The sequence below is a fragment of the Colletotrichum gloeosporioides genome, assembly GCF_011800055.1.
Source record: "Colletotrichum gloeosporioides strain Lc1 chromosome Unknown consensus_7, whole genome shotgun sequence".
Classification (NCBI taxonomy): Eukaryota; Fungi; Ascomycota; class Sordariomycetes; order Glomerellales; family Glomerellaceae; genus Colletotrichum; species Colletotrichum gloeosporioides.
The window spans coordinates 509,237-526,816 of record NW_025544652.1 but is presented as its reverse complement, the minus strand read 5'-3'; the positions used below and the strand labels follow the sequence as shown (position 1 = coordinate 526,816).

Sequence of the window (17,580 nt, the reverse complement as noted above, 5' to 3'; positions counted from 1 at the left end):
GATCAACATTCCTGAGCCATTCATCGCCTTGGGAAACCGGGAGGGTTGAAGCCTGGAGGCGGCATAAAACCCGCAGGAGCGGGAGGGGTTCCAGTCTGGCCCGGAGGAGGGACGGGGAAGTTGGGCGGAGGCGCAGCGAACCCTTGAGGCGGAGGACCGCCGCTAGGAGGACGGAACCCGGGGGCGCCGGGGTGGAAGTCGGCAGGGTTGGTGTAACCACCCTGGCCTTGGGGCGGACGTGCTGGCAGACCGGATGGAGGAGGCGGGAGGACGTGACCACGACCGGCCCCGGGACCTCCCATATTGTGCGGCGGTGGCACCGCATTGTACTGCGCAGGTCCTCGAGGAGGAGCGAATCCGGCGGGGGCTCCAGGATTAGGCACGGGAACCGGTAGACCGTTCGATGGGTCGAAACCGGCGGGTGCAACAGGTACCGCGCCTGCTGGAGGGCCATTCCCGTTCATCAAGAAAGCTGGCGGTACTGCCTGGATCTCGGGCACGATGTTCCTCTTCTTCGCCTGTGCAGCCAGCTCACGCTCCGCTGCATCACCATGCCTCTCGCCCTTTCCGTCCTTCTTGAATGCATATTGAACCGAGACTTCCTTGCTGGCAATGTATTGTCCGTGCAAGTTCGCTATAGCTGCATCAGAGCTCTCGAAGTCGGCGTACGAAATAAAACCGAACCCCTTGGAGTTGCCACTGTCTTCCCTGGCTACCTTCGGCAGGCTGACCAGCGGTCCAAAGCGCGAGAACGTGTCGTACAGAATCTTTTCGTCGACCATAGGATCCAGGTTACCAACAAAAAGCTCGGCGCCAACTTCTGCCTGCTTTTGCTTATCGGCACTGGCTTTGTTGACGCGCAGCGACTTGCCATACAGCTTGATACCGTTCATCACGTTCGCGGCGTACTCTGCGTCTCCGGGGGTGCGAAACTCGACGAAACCGAAGCCTTGATGATTCTGGGTGACGCGATCGCGGGGCATGTGAATGTTGTGAATGGGGCCCATCTGGAGCATTATCTCGTAAACCATCGCCGGGCTCGCGCGCTCGTCGATGTTTCCGATGTAGATGGTCGCATCTTTGTCCTGTTCCCTACACAACCAGATGGTTAGCTTACTTCTCCATGCGCTTGGATCTAGACGCACCAATGCCTGTTCTGCGCCATTTTGGTTTTCTGGCACTCCTAGTGCGATCAAGCAACCAGAGGTAAGGAAGATGAAATGCGTGGGTAGTGGCGTGTTTGGGCGAAATGACAGCAGTTGTCCAACCTCCAGCCTGGAAATTTTGGCCTCGACATGAACGCGGTCGAGCTGCGAAAGGTACGTACCTTATCGTGCTGTAAGGTCCGATAAGAAAGCTTGCGTGGTTGTTCCGGCCCCACTAGAGTCGCGAATTTTCCGGTGAGGCAGCTGAGAAAAAGTTCAGGTTCAGCATCCACCATCGCCCGTCCGAACGCACGTCGACGAGACCCCGCGAATACAGGCGAATACCCCCGTCGAGCACGAGACTTGACCGGATAGACCAAAACTTCACACGTCCAAGTCTGATACCCCCGTCAAGATGTTCGCCCTCTCCGAAGAGTCCAAGGTACTACAGCCCCCCGCAGCTTGCATGCCGTCGCATCAAACAGAAACTCATCAATTTAACAGGAGCGCATCGGCAAGATCATTGAGATCTCCCGCGTCGCTATTCACTAGTATGTTCCCATCGTATTTCCACGACTTTTGACCAAATGACTGACAGAGCTGTAGTGGCTACCTTCCCTTAATCCTCTACCTCGGTACGAACGACATGTCGAACTCTAGACAACCATCGACTTGAAACTGACCTTCCAACTACAGGCTACACTCGCAGCGAGCCCCGCCCGCCTTTCATCCGGTATGATGGACTTCCACGATGTTTGTCGTTGACTGAGAAGCTAACTCTTGGCAGCCTCCTGTCCCCCCTCTCTTAGATGACATGCGGCTCGACGTCGACTTTATGTACTATACAAGGCTTTCGGAAAATACATTTAGGCAAGCCGGTATTTCAGGGATGAAATCATGAATACCAGGCTTGGAAGGCCAGGGAGGCAAAGGCCACGGCCTCAACGAATTGTACAACTAGATATGTAATCGAATGAAACCTCTCTGACGACCCAAACGTTTCCCAATGCCATGGATTGTTTCCCATGCAAAAAAAGTGAGCTTTCGAAGAGAAGTCTGGTTCCAGGCCCTGTCGATCGACTCTGAGTCGACAACCCGGAAGGATTCCGTCTAGCGGTCGACTGCGCTTCATTCCAAAAGAGCAAAGATTCAGGATGGGCAGGCTCGAATGCAGCTCAACATGAAAAAGGACAGAATAGTTGGACAGAAGGGGAATGCTTCGTAAATGCGCTATCCTGCATACGTCTTCAATCCTGAAGATGCTGCATTGGTCAACGCGGGATTGATGTCCGATGTGCGCCTGTGATATTCTTAGCCTTCCAGTTGCGAGAGATCGACCCAAACTAAAAATGCATCCATCAACACTGCCGTGACTGCTAGAGTCATTGACGTCTGCTTCCCTCGTCACAATGAGCCGTTGAAGAAGCCGGTTGTGGCTAGAGCTCCAATTATCGTGGCGGAGCCGCAATTTTGCGAGCTAAAAATGACGTAGCAATTTTTTGGAAGCTGCCATCAGCCACACTAAAGCTTCAAGCTCACATCTTCAACTCCCACCTCGAGAGCCGAAGTTGACAGAGTGCACGAGGCACGTTTAGATCTGCATTTTGAAATGTGACGGAAGTTCTCGTTTCTATGTCAGACAGCAAACATGCGGGCCTCTCACCCGCCCTCGTTGAGTCCATCGCCGGGCTCTCGGCCGGCTCGGTCGCGACGCTGACGGTTCATCCACTTGATATCGTCAAGACTCGGATGCAAAGTAAGTCGACCCCTTTTTTGGAACTTGTCAACCACAGAAAACTGACTGAGTTCGCAGTCCACAGAAGCACTGCCGGAACCTCGACTAGCCTGACCACAATTTCCCTCATCCGCAGTCTCACCCAAAACCCGCGCCCCATCGCATCCCTTTATCGCGGACTGACGCCTAATCTCATCGGCAACGCCTCAAGCTGGTCAGCATTCTTCTTCTTCAAGAATCGCGTTGAGCGCGCCCTTGCGTACTGGAAGGCCGGGCCGCTTGCGACCTCTCACGGCTCAGGCGCAGACTCGCGAAGTCTGACGAAAGAGGTGCTCTCAACGCAGGACTTCTTCCTCTCATCCGCCCTCGCCGGCGCCCTCACCCAAGTTCTGACGAACCCTATATGGGTGCTCAAGACGCGCATGGTCTCATCTGATCGCACCGCCGTGGGCGCTTACTCAAACATGTGGTCTGGGGCGCGCCAACTGTACATGACCGAAGGGCTGAGAGGATTCTACCGAGGACTCGGAGTGAGCTTGATCGGTGTATCGCATGGCGCTGTGCAGTTTGCTGTGTACGAGCCTGCGAAGAGAATGTACTTTGCGGGCCGGAGGCAGAAGGGTGACAACGGGGGCCGGCTGAGCAACGAGGCGACCGTTGTCATCTCGACAGTATCGAAGCTTGTGGCCGGTGCTGTTACCTACCCCTACCAAGTCCTGCGCAGCAGACTGCAGAATTATGATGCCGATGAGCGGTTCGGACGCGGGATCAGAGGCGTCGTGAGGAGGATATGGCAGGAGGAGGGATTCAGGGGCTTCTATCGAGGCCTGATGCCCGGTGTTGTTAGGGTGATGCCAGCTACGTGGGTCACGTTCCTGGTGTATGAGAACGTCAAGTTCTACTTGCCGCACTGGGCAGAGTAATTGTAATGATAGCGATGAATCAAAAGCTATCCACTCAACGTCGGAAACTAGTCTTGGTGATGCCGACTTAAATTTCAAAGGTTGGCTGTGACAAAAGGTTGCGTTCTCGATCATGTAGAAAGTTCGTAGTGCTATGTGTACGGTACAATCGTAACTTTGAATGGATGAACCATCATGCTGGACATCGCTATGCTGCTGGCATGAAAACGGTAGATGTTGCTCACGATATAGGTAGGACAGTGACACGGATGGTGGATAGCAGATAAGTCATTGCTCATAGGAGCTTCTCGGGAGAGCTCGGGCATGTTGAGCTTGTTTGCCGTTTTAACGCGTGCTCAACCAAAATTCCGAGTCCGCTGATGGGAAAATCATTAAGCAACGTGGTTTGCTGCATGCCCTAGACAAGACGACATGCTGGTGCGAGCTTCCAACAACATACCAGGTCTTAAAAGGTCCCTGCCGAAGCTTTTGGGTGGACGATGTGAGGCAATCACCATGCCTATCTCATCAGTAACGGTCAAAGTTTAGCTACAAAATGCGCCTTGCTCATGTTGACTTTGGGATGGTTGACTTGATTACATGACTGTGTTGTTGGAAACCAATGTTACATGGACCATCGGCATCTCAAGGGTTGCTATTATAACAACGCTCACTGAAAATCGTAGGCAACGAACTTTTGCTAGAAAGCAACAAGTTTAGATTTGAGTTGTGGAAAACAGAGTAAACCAGAGTTCAGATGTAGTTTGGAACCAGAGCTGATACGATGCTAACCTTGATGAGCTGAGGCCTTGCCAAACATTTCGATCGTGGACTCGAGAAACGAGCGGGTGAAGATCAGACCAAGTATGTCCAGCTTCGTGTTCACCTTTTAACCGCAGAGTCAACATGCTTTCATGGTTTTAGAAGTTCATTGTAACAATATCACTTTTAGTGGTCCAGCATCACAGACAGACCGCCAGGTCGAGCTTCAACGCTCAGCGACCCAACGCTACTATAGTCGAGTGTCGATTACACTGACTTTCACAGCATGATGGGCTCTTCGACATTGTTCTCGAAAGCTAGCCAAGCTTTAATTTATGCGGTTGGATGTCACATCTTAGAAGTCTTCACTTCCTGGGGGAAACTGAAGCCCCCTGAAGCCTCGAGACAGATTGATGTGAGGCCGAACCAAGGCAAGACGAAGCGAAGGAACCATCCCGAGGTCTCGGTTCTTTCTCATTAGTTTGAAGAACACAGAAAATGCGCGAAATAATGCAAGATTTCTCATTTCCTTGACGCAACCTAGTAATATAAACAGCGGCATTACCCGTTCTCGACTCATTGAGGCGGGAAGGATCTGTTCCAAGCAACAACCAGGAACCCCAAGAAACAACGGAGAAACACGGCCGAGTCCTTAATATAATCAGATCCTCCGAGCGTTCCCCGTTTCATATCCTTCTATTCTTCGATCCAGAGGACCCTTTGTATCTCCTCGGCCCTCTTGACGAAACATGACTGACACCCTTGATGATGAGTAGCATGTAGCAGCATGGCCACCGCCACAGAACGCAGAGAAACAACAGCCGAGGCTTGCGAAGTACTTTTCAACTCTCGGCCCTTCTATCACGCTTCATTTTGACCCCAATCTATCCCGGATGTTGCGGTATATCCCGACAGCCGCCAGCTGTCAACACGCAAGGACTTCGAGATCAGGGGGTGGTAAAGAGGAAGATCAACATCGAATCACGATCACCCTTTCTCCCAACTCCACTACCACAAAAACAACTCACCAGTCAAAATTCAGAGCTCGTCCACGAAGGAAAAGAAGACCACTGTAAAACCCAATGACACAGACCTGCCCATCCAGTACATCCCACGCTCACAGCTCAGCAGCGGGCGCACCCTTTTCAGTGTCCACTCCGAGACAAGAGATTCACCAGAAAGACACACACACAAACCCGCACACCCCTCGAAGCCCCCCGTGCGCGAAACATGGTCCTCTCCTCACAGCAGAAACATCACCTCGGCCGCCGAGACCGACGAATATCATGATCCGTATGAGATACACCCAATCAGCCAAGCCCGCGTCCACGTAGCCAGCCCAAAGAGGCCACTCACACAAAAAACCTAATCTGCTATATCGCCCAATGCCGTGCAAAATCACCCCATCTCACTTGTCACTCAGACAGGAGCACACCCTCTCACCGCGTCCCCTCCCGGCCTCTCCCCGGCGCCCACGATGTCCCCGTGAGTGATCAGAGTGGTGTGAAGGACACGAGACCCAGAGGAAGACAGAAGACACCTCCACCCCCAACGGTCCCTCCCATCGGACGGGAAACCGCATCGGCGCAACCCTCCCCAAACCTCCCACCGCGGAAAGCCGCATTACATGACCGTCCGGGAATGCATCAACGCACCTCCCGCCTTCTCATCTCAATGCGCAAATGCATCTTCCTCGAAGGGTTGCTCCTTCAAATCGGAAGCTTCCAGAGATGCGGACCCAGCGAGAGTCCAGACACACTATGGCCCCCTAAGAGATAGGCAGGGTCCCCTCTTGGTTACACGAACAAGGCGGAAAAGAAAAGGGGGAAGTCATGCAATCACGATCCTGTTGCTCTTCTCGGCATCTTCCTGCAGTGATGCGTTGAAAGGAGGGGTAAGTGCAGGATCTCACGAAAACTGTCAAAGTCACGCCGCGTCAGGAGCAAGCAGCAGGAGCCGGCAGAATCTGTCACATTTCACAAGATCTGGGGGGGCTGGATGTCTGGCTGGCTGGGTCACGGTTGGTCGTGATTCTCCCGGGTCGGGGTGTCGTCCGACTCGAGACTGACCACGTCGGGGCCTGTAAACCTCGTCATTGTGAGCGGTAGAAACGACTTCTTCATCGTCATGTTTCGCGAAGCGCGAGACTGTTGGACCAGTAGCGATGGAGAGAAGGTAGAGAGAAGGGGAGAGAGGGGAGGGGAGTGTGGTGCAGATACAAAGTGTGTGCCCAAGCTGTAGCTCGGCGCGATATCAATCGCCAGCCAGCCGTAAGAATCCCCAAAGTCCGATCTGCCACCCAAACATTCCTCTCCCGATCTCAGACACGCGCAACCACGCAGTCAAAGCTACACAAACACTCATTCCCTCCATTCCCGTTCCAGTTATCCCCGCGACTTGTGTCCCCGTTGGGCCTGTCTGTCCGTGTGGCCGCCTCTCGAGACATGGCAAGAGAGACATGTTCAGCAGTAAAGACAAGTACCCAGTAGAGAGACACATTCAAGAAAGAAGGAACGGCCAAAGAACCTGCAACGCGGTCTCTGAGCAAGAGAGGAGAAAGGAAGAAGGGCGCGGGGCACCAACAGCTGTTGGCATGTTCAACGGTGCGGATCCGAAGCTCCGCGGGGGCGCCACCTACGAAGAGACTTGGACGAGGCTTTACTTTGCGCAAAAAAAGGTGAGATGTGAGGGGCGAGACCGTCCTAACCCAAGGTAGACAGGCAAGGACAACATGTGCGCAGCTATCCCCAACGTCCTTACCTTGGCCACCTGACTCCGAGACTCCTCACTTTCTGGATCCTCCTCCTCATGTACTTCTTGCTCCGCGTGCGTGTGTCCAAGCTTGGGGGACGGCAGGAATGCTCGAGCAACGGCATCGCAGGACGGCTTGGGCGGCCTAGTGGGAGCTTCAATCTTGCCAGCCAGCCATTCACGATACAATGACGGTTGCGCAGATCGCTGAGCTCCCTTCTCCCTTGCCCACCACGCTCGGCTCCAGAACAAATCACGCAAAGCCGTCATAAGGGTCCAGCCTCTAGCGTGGCAAAACTGCCGCTTTACTCCGTAGGGGGCAACTCAATATGGCTCCACGCCGGACGTTCGACGTCGCCTGGGCGGCGCCGAACAAGCATCACCCCTACTCCGAGTCCCCATTCCGACCCCCGACTACTGATCAACGGCGCACTTGATAGTTGCGCGCAAGCCAGCAGAGATTCAGCAGCCGTCCTCATGCGCTGCGTCGGCGTTGGGGGGTTTCCAAAGTCGGAGGCCCGTTGACGCAGAACAACGTGAGTCATCTGATATGGTTCATCCAGGGCTGTAGCCAATGGCTTGCACCGGCGACAACTCCGAGTCCCGAGTCCCGGCGTCCCACACACATCGCAGCCTGTCCTAGAAGACACAAAGGAGAAAAAAACAAGTGTCCGCAATCGTTGGAATTGCCACGAGGACGGGAAAGCGGGCGGCGGGCTGGCTCCCAGCGAAAACGACAACGTCGCTACCTAGCGGATCGTCTAACTCCACCCTCGCACTCGCCCCCCGCGCGCGCGACAGAAAATGTGATTGTGCGACAGAAGCTTTCCGCGGGAGGGAACCCGAACGTCGCGACGAACGAGTCTCTAACGGCCCTCTTCCAGATGATCAATCATCAGGAGTCATGTTCCCCCTTCCTGGCCCTGTTTGCGTCCGTTCCCATGTAACACAGACCGCCTGAAGAGGGGACAGACGAAAAAACAACAACGAAGGGACCCAAGACGTTGTCAGGATAACGTACTGCCGTGCTCGTTTATGACAGAGTTTAGGCGCTCGGCCGGGGTTCAATTCGAGGGAAAGAAAAGAGACTCGCCAAAGAAGCCTGTCAATTAGCGGGACCGTTCGCGATGACATCGTCAAAAAGGGTAGCGTGAGGGGGGGAAAAATGAAAGAGGCTTCCTAGTTTCCTCGCTTTGGCCTGCCTAGCTGGAGCTTTCTGCAGCGTCTCGGGCGCATCAGATTGTCGCATTGTCATTCCTCATCTGCATATGGGTTGCCTTACAATCGCGATCTTCCTCTGATGACGGAGGGTCGAGTGGTGGGGAACCGAGGACGTGGGTGATGAGATGACTGATGGGCAAGATGTGATCGGAGGCGAGTGATCGGACGCGATGATCCAGTATGGAGGTGCCGTTACCATGGGTTTACGACGCAGGACGCGAAGCCTATCGCGAGCAAATTCTAACTTGTCAGTGTCCGAGAGCGTACTGCGTGTGGCCGTCGGTCCAAGTCGACGATTTGAGACTATCGAGAAAGAAGTCCGTTTGGCGTCGCAAAGATTGTTGCCAATCGGCCCCGTGGTCGGCCGCCAGATGCGCTGTGGTTTGGGAACTCGTCCGCCCCTGGGCCATATTTGCTCCTTGGCCTGGCTATAGCCAGAGGGGGGGAAAGCCGCTCTCTCCACCTCCGGGCGGGTTTCGGAGTCAGAAGGACGTGAGATGTGCCTCCGAAGGACCTCACGACATGATCGACTGTCCATGCCGGTTGATCGCGTTTCCGTGACCTGTCAGATTTCGATATTGCACGGGATGCGTCCGTGGGCTTTGTGGCCCCGGAATCCCATAAATCGAGTGGCTCGGAGGAGGATAGCTGTTTTGGGAAATTGGGCCGCGATCAAAATGGAAGAGCTTGCGAAAAATGCTGCATATGTTGGTAAGAGCAGATCTCAGCCTTCTCGTCACATATCACATTCTCTCCTGCACACAAAGCGAGGAAAGAAATAAAAAACAAAGACCAAAGTCATAAAGGACCCGGCCCGGCTCCACTGCAGCATGCCACAGGCGCCATCCTTGTGGGCTGGAGCATCAGAGTCGAGATCTGAGGTGGGACGGTCGCTCTCACTGGCCTCTGGGACGTCCAGAGATGACCGGGGTGCCTGGACGCTCTGCCTGGGATTTCGGAATTGGCCCTGGTACTTGCAGCGTTCAACCCATGCTGCGCAGCTGGCCCAGCGATCCAGCTTGGTCTCGGTTAGGAAAAGTGCGTAGATCACACTGCCTGCCGGGTGGGGTGCGACGTGCGAGAAGAGGCGGGTTGAGATATCCCATCGTCGTGCTTGGGAATGAAACATTCCCATCTGCGCGACTGGGCGAGGCTGGTCCACCTCCCCAAGGACCTAACCACCGCAGATGTCGTCCAAGGTCCGTCCATGTCGTCAATTTGATCCGAGGGACCACTCGATACAAGGTCATCCCTTCGTTATCGGGCAATCGACAGCGGCTAACACATCGGACGAGACCTCCGGACCTCCCACTGACTTTGCGCTCACCTTTCAGCAAGCCAGTCGCAGATGGGGAACAGAGAGAACAGAAAGATCTCATATATCAGATGCCTTGGTGGATGCTCAGACACCGCTCGATACTCTGTCAGGGATACCCTCACCTCCGTGTCTCACGCCCTCTCTCAACAAAACTACACATCACTTCTCATCCACGGCGTCGTGAAAATGAACATGAGTCGGGCGTTTTGTCCACTCGCGGATGGCCGGCCGCAAGACGGCGACGACACCTATGAGCGGTGATAATGCCCGTGGACGATATCGTGATCATGCCCGACATTCGCTGAAGTAACTGTCGCCCGGACACAGGTTGTGCGGCTTTCGCGACGACACAAAGCGCAACACCATAAGCCGATTAAGACGTCGATCAGATCTAGGTATGTGGAAGGTCCGACAAGGTCCAGTCCTGTTCCCATTGGGTGCATCTAGCAACCCGGCCGCTTCGAAGCTTTAATTCAGATCCTCGGTGCCACGATCTCACCAAGTAGAGAAGAAAAGAGCCAGTGTGGGTTGCCGCTTCCCTGGGACTCGCAACCTCGAAGCAGCTGGCCAGAAGGGGGCGAGGAAAGCCGCCACAGGACTGGGTGTTTTGACGAGAGCAAGCCTCTGGCGTATCCTCTATGGCTTAGACCTCAAGTCAAGGCACTTGAGTCGAGACTCCCGTGATCTGCCTCAGCCCCTCCCTGTCCACCGGGACTGCTACCATCGATCTGCGGAGAGGTTGGAAGAAGAAAGGATGGCATCGTCTGCGAATGACTGAGTGGCCAAGTCAAGCCCTAATGCGCCCCTTGCAGTCGTGGCTAAGGAATGGGCGAGTCTCGGTACGTGCGGATGCACCCAGATCAGGTCAGCCCAGTGCCCACAGAGGCCCGCCTCAAGCCCCTGGACCCTGAGCAAGTCCCAGTCGATGCCCAGCGCGCTGCCTCTTTACCTCAATCAGTAGGCGCGTCTTCTCCAGCTTGCTAGCCCAGCTGTCATTCATCGGAACATTTGCTGGGGACGTTCTGGCAAAATGTCAGCTAATCCAATGCTGGGCGTCGATAAACGGAGGTTGCCGGCTGTCCCAACGGCCGAGAAGGTCTGCCCGGGAGGCAGTGCCGGTATTGCCATGTTTCAAGCAGCCTGAAATAGGCGGATGTCATGAGATGCAGGCGCCATGGGAAATGGCTTGTTGAGGTGGTTTGCCCATCTCGATCGGTCAACAACTCCAGTCTCCTCATTATCAGATCTGCTCGCCAGCAATCGCATGGGCTCGGAGAAGTTCGTTGCTGGAAAGTGTTTCTGGGTGGGTTCGATACTTATCGCCTAAAGCTCAGGCCGGCAAGTGATAAGTGACGACAGACCAGGCCGAGTTGTACTTGCGAAAGTAAGGACGCCCTCGCCAGTGAGGAGCCTTGCAAGTGTCAACTGAAGAAGGGGAGGCTTGGTCTAGGTCAATAATGACGCGCCTCTTGGTTGTTTACTGAACTTATCAGGTCACGCTGACTCTCTTGCAGTGAGGACAACCACGTTGCCTGCGAAAGCCGAAGGGGCCATGTCCTGGTTAGCGGGTCGAGCACCCTGCTTCCCCGGTGCCTAACAAGCCCATTCTGTCACCCTTGCGACGTGACCGCGCTTCCCCCAACCAAGTTAGGTAGTCAACTTGGGAAATACATAATGCTCCAAAAAGTTGAGATGTGATGGCAAAGGTTGAAAATTTGCAATGATTCCACAGAGACGCAGAGGCATCCACAGTGATCTTAGAAGCGCACAAAGGGGCCAGCGCGATTGCCGATGAGAGAATGGGCGGTGGCCGTGAGCGATCGGAAAGCGGGCGAAGAGTTGGATCGGGGCCTCTTCAGCTTTGTCGTGTTCGTGGAACCAAGTTGCCGCGCGGCAACCGGAGGAAAATGCCCCATTTCGAGCATTCCCATCGCAATCCAACGTGACGTATTTGGGTATCACAAACCGTGGCAGGGTCCCATGTGACCGTCGTCACTGTGCTGCTAGTAGGTGCCGGTCGGTCGTCGGTTGGACAGTAGATGTCGGGGTCTGACGGTCGCGACTCAATCGTTGTAAGGCTGAACAAAGAATACGTACGGATCAGGTGCACCGTTTCGTTCCAGTTGGGAAAGTTCCAGTTTCTGGTTGTTTTGCCTGGGCTGATTTCTGAAATGACCATTGTTCAGTGGCCCCAGATTTACCCGTCAGACAGAACATGGAAGCGCTGCTGGCTCGAAAGGGCCCCGCGATAAAGGCCATTGGAATGAATCCAGGCCCAGTGGAGTGGGTGAGGATCCATCTTTCCATGTGCCTTGGAATGATGAAATAATTTTGGAGAAGATGGACGATTGTGGTCATGGCCGCGAGTACGAGCTTGAAGTCGAGCGGTTAAGAAAGTTACGCCCGTAGGCTCCTCCGTCACTTTTGCGAGGCTGCCCCTGTCCTGTACTTGCTGCAGCAACAGTATGTGTGACAGCCGAAAAAAATATTTTCTTCGGCTGGGAGATGACAGGACTGAATGCAGACATTGACAGCGCATGCAAGCCGGTTTGATAAGCTTTTCGAATGCATAGAATCATTCCATTTAGCAGGACTGGCCAGGCACGGGGCTTCCACGTTTGGCTTCGGCGTCGGCCTTGGTCCCTCGTTAGACGTGTGTCGTCGCTGAGGTTATGTTGCCACTCGTTTCGGGACGGCTCGTTGTTAGGGCCACGATGCTTTTCTGCCGGTGGCATTCTTAGATTGACAGCGATGCGAACCAGAAGTTTAAACTCTTGGTTGAAGTTTAATTTCTCTGCGGTCCCAAAAACCCGTTGGAATCCAGGTATGTAGCAATACCGCTAAACTGAGCCACCATCCGGCGTCCTTCATTTGAGAGCCTGTGCCGCATCAAGCCCGTAATCGCACCGCGCTCGCAGGACACGAGTGAGGTGGGTTTCGAGAAAAGGGGTTCATGTTTGTGGATATGAGCTATTCGTAAGAGCTGTTAGTGATTGGTGTGCCCTGGCAAAATCATTGGTAGTGGTAGCGTCATTTTCCGACTGTGCATCGTGCCCTGGTTTTTGATGGTCACCAATAAGTGAATGAGAGATGACGACGTCCCATTGACATCAATATCATCTTCTCCTCAGGGGTAAAGCGCCTGCTTGAGTTTTCCGGTCAGGCAGCAGAAGCGAAGAAAGACTGAAGCAGACATTGAAACATCCTACACCCGACTGCAGAATTGAATTTGCCTTGATTGGCGGAAGGCTGTCTCGGCCACTCTGAGCACCAGCTCGGCTTGCAAAAATGGCTGGTCTCCAATTCCTTGTCGTCAGTTTAGCTCTTCAGTTAGATGTGCCGTCCGCTAGTTGGACCGAAATGGCGCCTCAGCGGCGACATTTTGACGTGGTGCTGTTCGTCCGTGGACTCGACCGGGCCGGTGGTGGTATACAACCGCTTAGTGCGGGATGACGCTCCCGCCTTTAGTGTCAACGGATTCCCGCCTCCCGTGGCTCATTGCCCAGTAACCATCGGGAAGCTAGAAACGACCTGCCTTGGCGAGGGTGAGCTTGGTAGTGGTGGTGACGGCAGTCTTGCAGTATGCGCTCGAATGAAATCTGTCCAAAGTCCGTCATTCTGATCTCGCCCGCAGGTTGATTCCAAGTTGTCACCTCCGGCGGTCCCTTGCTGGCTGCCACACTGCTTTCCTCCCTCTCGGAGACGGTGCCTGATTCCGTTTGGCATGGAGCGGCACCCAATAGCATAAATAAATTCAACCCGGGGGATCGCCCTTCAACCGCAGTTCTGGGACTGTGCACGGATCACGGGAGTACACGCCTGCAGCCTGGCTAAACCAGTTCTGGCTGGCGTGCTGTCTGGGCCACTTCAGCTTGTCGTGATGCTTGTCAGCTTGCGCTGTTGACGCGCCTGCCGTGGCCCAGATTGACCAGCGCCCCTTTCCCGACAGCATGGATCGCGATGAGCTCGTCCGGGGTCTCGCAGCCACTACGTTAGAATGTAGCCACGAGCACACTGGATTTGGGGTCGAGGCGTGAGGCAGCCTCCAGTCTGTCATCAAAGGCCGCTGGTTTGATGGAACGCAGCCCCAGCCTGCTGCTTTGACCCCAAACAGAGGGGATGGCTGTCATCTAATCCATCTCCTTGGAAAAAGCCTGATCGGCTTGGAGCCCAACTCCTGGCAGACTGGCCGGGGATGGCTCTTTTCGGGGGACCCGATCGAAATTCGCTGGCCTCCGTACTCTGTAGTCTGTCACTTTCTTCAGGTTGGCGTAGTATAGATGACAGACGAGCCACTCAATCCATAGCGTCCTGCAGTGCTGTTCAGTAATCCGTGGGCCCCTGGAGTTAGTGGAGAACTAATTCCTCATTAACAAGACGTGAGGTCCGTGGTACCCTGATGCTGAGCATGTCGAAACGTTGCCGACTGGCGGATTGTTACGGATGAGCGTAGGCTGCCAGCATTATGTGCCAAATGTATCCTTCGTAAATTTCGAACTCGACATGCCTTAGGGACTGGATTTTCCTGCTCTTGGTCTGTCACCTCCAACCCAGGTTGCCGGGTTCCCGGCTGGATGCGGCAGAGACGACGTCGTTGCTTGTCATAGGACGAACAAGCGATTAAGGAGCCTGCTAACACCATTAGAAGTCATTTGGAATCGCGCGCTCCAATCAAGTAAGTTGATTCTGTCGCTTTTTCAGCCACCAACTGGGAGGCGCATTGGTCGTGGCTGAACCGTTCCGGCCGTTCAGTGGTTTTCCCGCACCAAAAGAAGACTGGACGTCTGGATGGACAACATCGTCTAGAGCGTTCCATTCGTATGCGTTTCATAAGACGCAGCAACCCTGGTGGGCCAATCCGAGTATCAATCCGTGCGGCGACTGATTATAATATGGCGTACGATGGTAGTTTCCAGGAAGATGGAGTGTTTGAGATTGAAGACTGGGTATAGAGGTTGTAGTGCCGCAAAAATGTGCCCGCCAAGACCGCGGAAGTCTTCCCAAGGTCGATTGGACTGTGGCCAATGTGATATGTGACCAAAATGCATGTGAGTGATGATACACGGGCATTTTCAGTAGAGCAGTTCTGCGACGGATAGCGCTCGCTAACTATGCAGGCCAGTGATGGAAACCAGATGGTCCAGTCCAGTAGCGTTGCTCGTGATCGATACCTCCCGATATGGAAATGCCGGAAAGTAGCGGGTGTCCTGTTAGGGACAACGATCCAAAGCTTCGGAACAGTTGTGGGCGACATAATGGGAAGCAAAGCGGACAGCAAGCATGCTCGAACTCGACGTTGAATGAGAGCGCGCAGCTTCGTGTCGGCGAGAAGAGGTATGCGGCTCTGTAACTCAGAAAAGTTAAAACATCGACAAGTTGATAACGATTTAAGCATGGCAAAGTGGTGTTGCTCGCGAATGCCATGTCTTTGCGTTGCTTGCTTTTGCTGTGGTACCGCCAACGGTTGTGGAATCATTCCTGAGGGGTAGCCGCGAACGAGTGTGATTAGTATCGCCGATCCCACCCTGAATATATCTGCATAGGCTGCATAACCTTTCATATCTGGTCAGGTGGTTATGTAACGCCTGTAATGAGCTGTTCTCGAGTACTGGTGCGTTGTTGCGAGCTGAGAAAGTCCTACCCGATCGACGATATGGTTATGTTGCCAACAACCAGAGAACTTGGAGCTGTACTTGCTTGACTTGTCGCAGATCAGAGTCCTAGTCAAAGGAAATGATCATCACGGATAGTTGCAGACACATGAGGCCAGTAAGCGAGCTTGATTTGTCTGCAACTCAATAGCAGTAAGGCCGGAGGGTGGAACACGCAATAGCGCGGCAGTAGGCTGGCCATCCGGCGATGGGTCTCTGCCATGTAAACGAGACCCCTTGCGTGCACATTAATCCATTCCGGCCATAGTGTCTTGAATAATAACCACGCACAATACACATGCCAAAACGAACCGCGAATGAAGCGTTGACAATCATACACTGTCACCGTTTGAAACATTGGCGAAGTGCGCCTCGGAATATCGCCGAGGCGTTAACAATATGGAAAGAGGACGATTGGGACGTTGATTTCGCCTGCAGTTGCCCACATTGATGACGGTGGGACGACGTCCCATGAGACTCATTGACCCAATGTCGAGGAAAATTTCGACGATTAACCCGATGCGCGGCGTCAGATTGCACTGTTATCGTCGTGCAGATATGGGCCGGATGAGACCGCGTATATTTGCAGTTTGTAGGAGACTGCTGTTCCCTCTTTGCATCGTAGAGGGCAGCGTCGGGCAACCGAAGCTGCGATTCTTATGGAGCTCAAGTACAGAGCCAATCTGAGATCCATGGTCGAACAGAGGCCCAGACAGATCGCAAGGCCAGGTGGAGGAGAGGGGCCACCGGGGACCACCGGAGACGGCATACCCCTGGATTCCAATTACGATGTGAGTTGCGAAAGTGCTGCAGGCTGCACTCTGCCTTCTTTTCCCCCTGCTTTTGCAGCAGCTCGGAGGTTTTGATGCAGAAGGACTTTTCCAAGGTGCCATCAGTCGACTCCGGCCGCCGTTCCCACCCGCCGTGGATCCCGTGTAGCGCAGGGTGAATCCAGCCTTGGACGGCCAGCACCGTAACCGTAAGCGATCCATTGGTCCGTCCGGCGAGGAAACAGAGACTTTGCAGTGCTAACTGGCGGTGGTAAACGTAGGTGCAGCCGGACATCCAAGAGACGGAATGCCATGAGGTCCCCAACTCCCCAACTCTGGCTGCGATATATTCCAAGATCCGTACGGGTCCATTGAGGTTGTTGAAAGGCGAAGAAATGGGCAAGGAATCATTCGCTCTCGGTGCCCTTCTCTGCCGAGCTGTTGCCGGGGTTTGCGGGCGGACGACAGGAAGGAACCCCGGGGAGGTGGCCGGCTCTGTAGTGATGCCAAGTAGGAGGGTGGTATAGTGACAGTTCGGTTGAGGAGGCAGAGGTCGAGACTCCAAAACGGACATGCAAAAAGGGCATTGTTGCGAGCTGTCAAACACCAATGGCGCCGGGGTGGGTGCGAGGGTGAGGTGACAGTGACAGACGGGTTTGACGGGCACGGTTAACGGGCAGTGGGGAATACGCCACGCAGCCTCGTGGTGGTGACGGGAGTTGGGAAATGAGGCGGGAGGCGGGAGGCGGGCGTGATACGAGGCGCTTAACAGGAGGAGGCAGCGTATACCCCTGGCCTGGTCGATCGAGGGCTTCCGTTGAAGGCGACTGGAGGTGGACGAAGGTACCGATCGCCAGTCAAGATGGTGCCTTAACTCGGTCCCGAACTGAGGCTTTCGGTTTCGAGGCGGCGAGGCAGTGGCGGAGGGCAGGGCTGGTGAGCCTTGATGGCCAGTCGCGCCTATGGCGACGATCACCCAGCGAGCGTAGCTCCTTGCACCTGGTGGGCATCGCCAGGAGGGCCCAATGCCAAATGGTGACAAACACAAGAGAAGCGTGTTTGTCGTTTGGCAGGCAAACAGCGGCAGACGCCAGATTGGGAAGTGCGGCTTGTGTATTCTGCGGGTGGTGCAATTTCTTTAGGACGAAAATAAGTGCTGACGGTTTGAAGTTCCGACTTCATCCTTGAACGGGCCAACGAGCAAACGGAAGATTGCCCAAGGGACCTGGGGGAGCAGCCCGAGGAACTGGCACTGCAGCAACGCAGAAAGAGACGACGGGATGTGTCTGGCTGCTGCCGGCTGCTGCTGGTATTGCTTCTGCTGC

At 54.5% G+C, this 17,580-nt stretch overlaps 3 protein-coding genes across 3 annotated transcripts; 2 read left to right on the top strand and 1 right to left on the bottom strand.

Moving 5' to 3' along the window:
- Positions 1-20: 20 nt before the first annotated feature.
- Positions 21-1,165, bottom strand: GCG54_00001564 (Spliceosome-associated protein 49; the record flags this gene model as incomplete). The annotated part of the gene is made up of 2 exons (XM_045401678.1): positions 21-1,092; positions 1,146-1,165. The coding sequence occupies 2 exons, from the start codon at positions 1,163-1,165 to the stop codon at positions 21-23; spliced, it is 1,092 nt and encodes a 363-aa protein (XP_045270407.1).
- A 395-nt stretch (positions 1,166-1,560) lies between these two features.
- GCG54_00001563 (Mitochondrial import receptor subunit tom7) lies at positions 1,561-1,954 on the top strand (the record flags this gene model as incomplete). Its single annotated transcript, XM_045401677.1, has 4 exons — positions 1,561-1,587; positions 1,650-1,696; positions 1,752-1,780; positions 1,842-1,954. 4 exons carry the CDS (start codon positions 1,561-1,563, stop codon positions 1,952-1,954), a joined length of 216 nt encoding a protein of 71 aa, XP_045270406.1.
- An 823-nt stretch (positions 1,955-2,777) lies between these two features.
- GCG54_00001562 (Mitochondrial FAD carrier protein FLX1) lies at positions 2,778-3,803 on the top strand (the record flags this gene model as incomplete). The annotated part of the gene is made up of 2 exons (XM_045401676.1): positions 2,778-2,901; positions 2,959-3,803. The coding sequence occupies 2 exons, from the start codon at positions 2,778-2,780 to the stop codon at positions 3,801-3,803; spliced, it is 969 nt and encodes a 322-aa protein (XP_045270405.1).
- Positions 3,804-17,580: the final 13,777 nt, after the last annotated feature.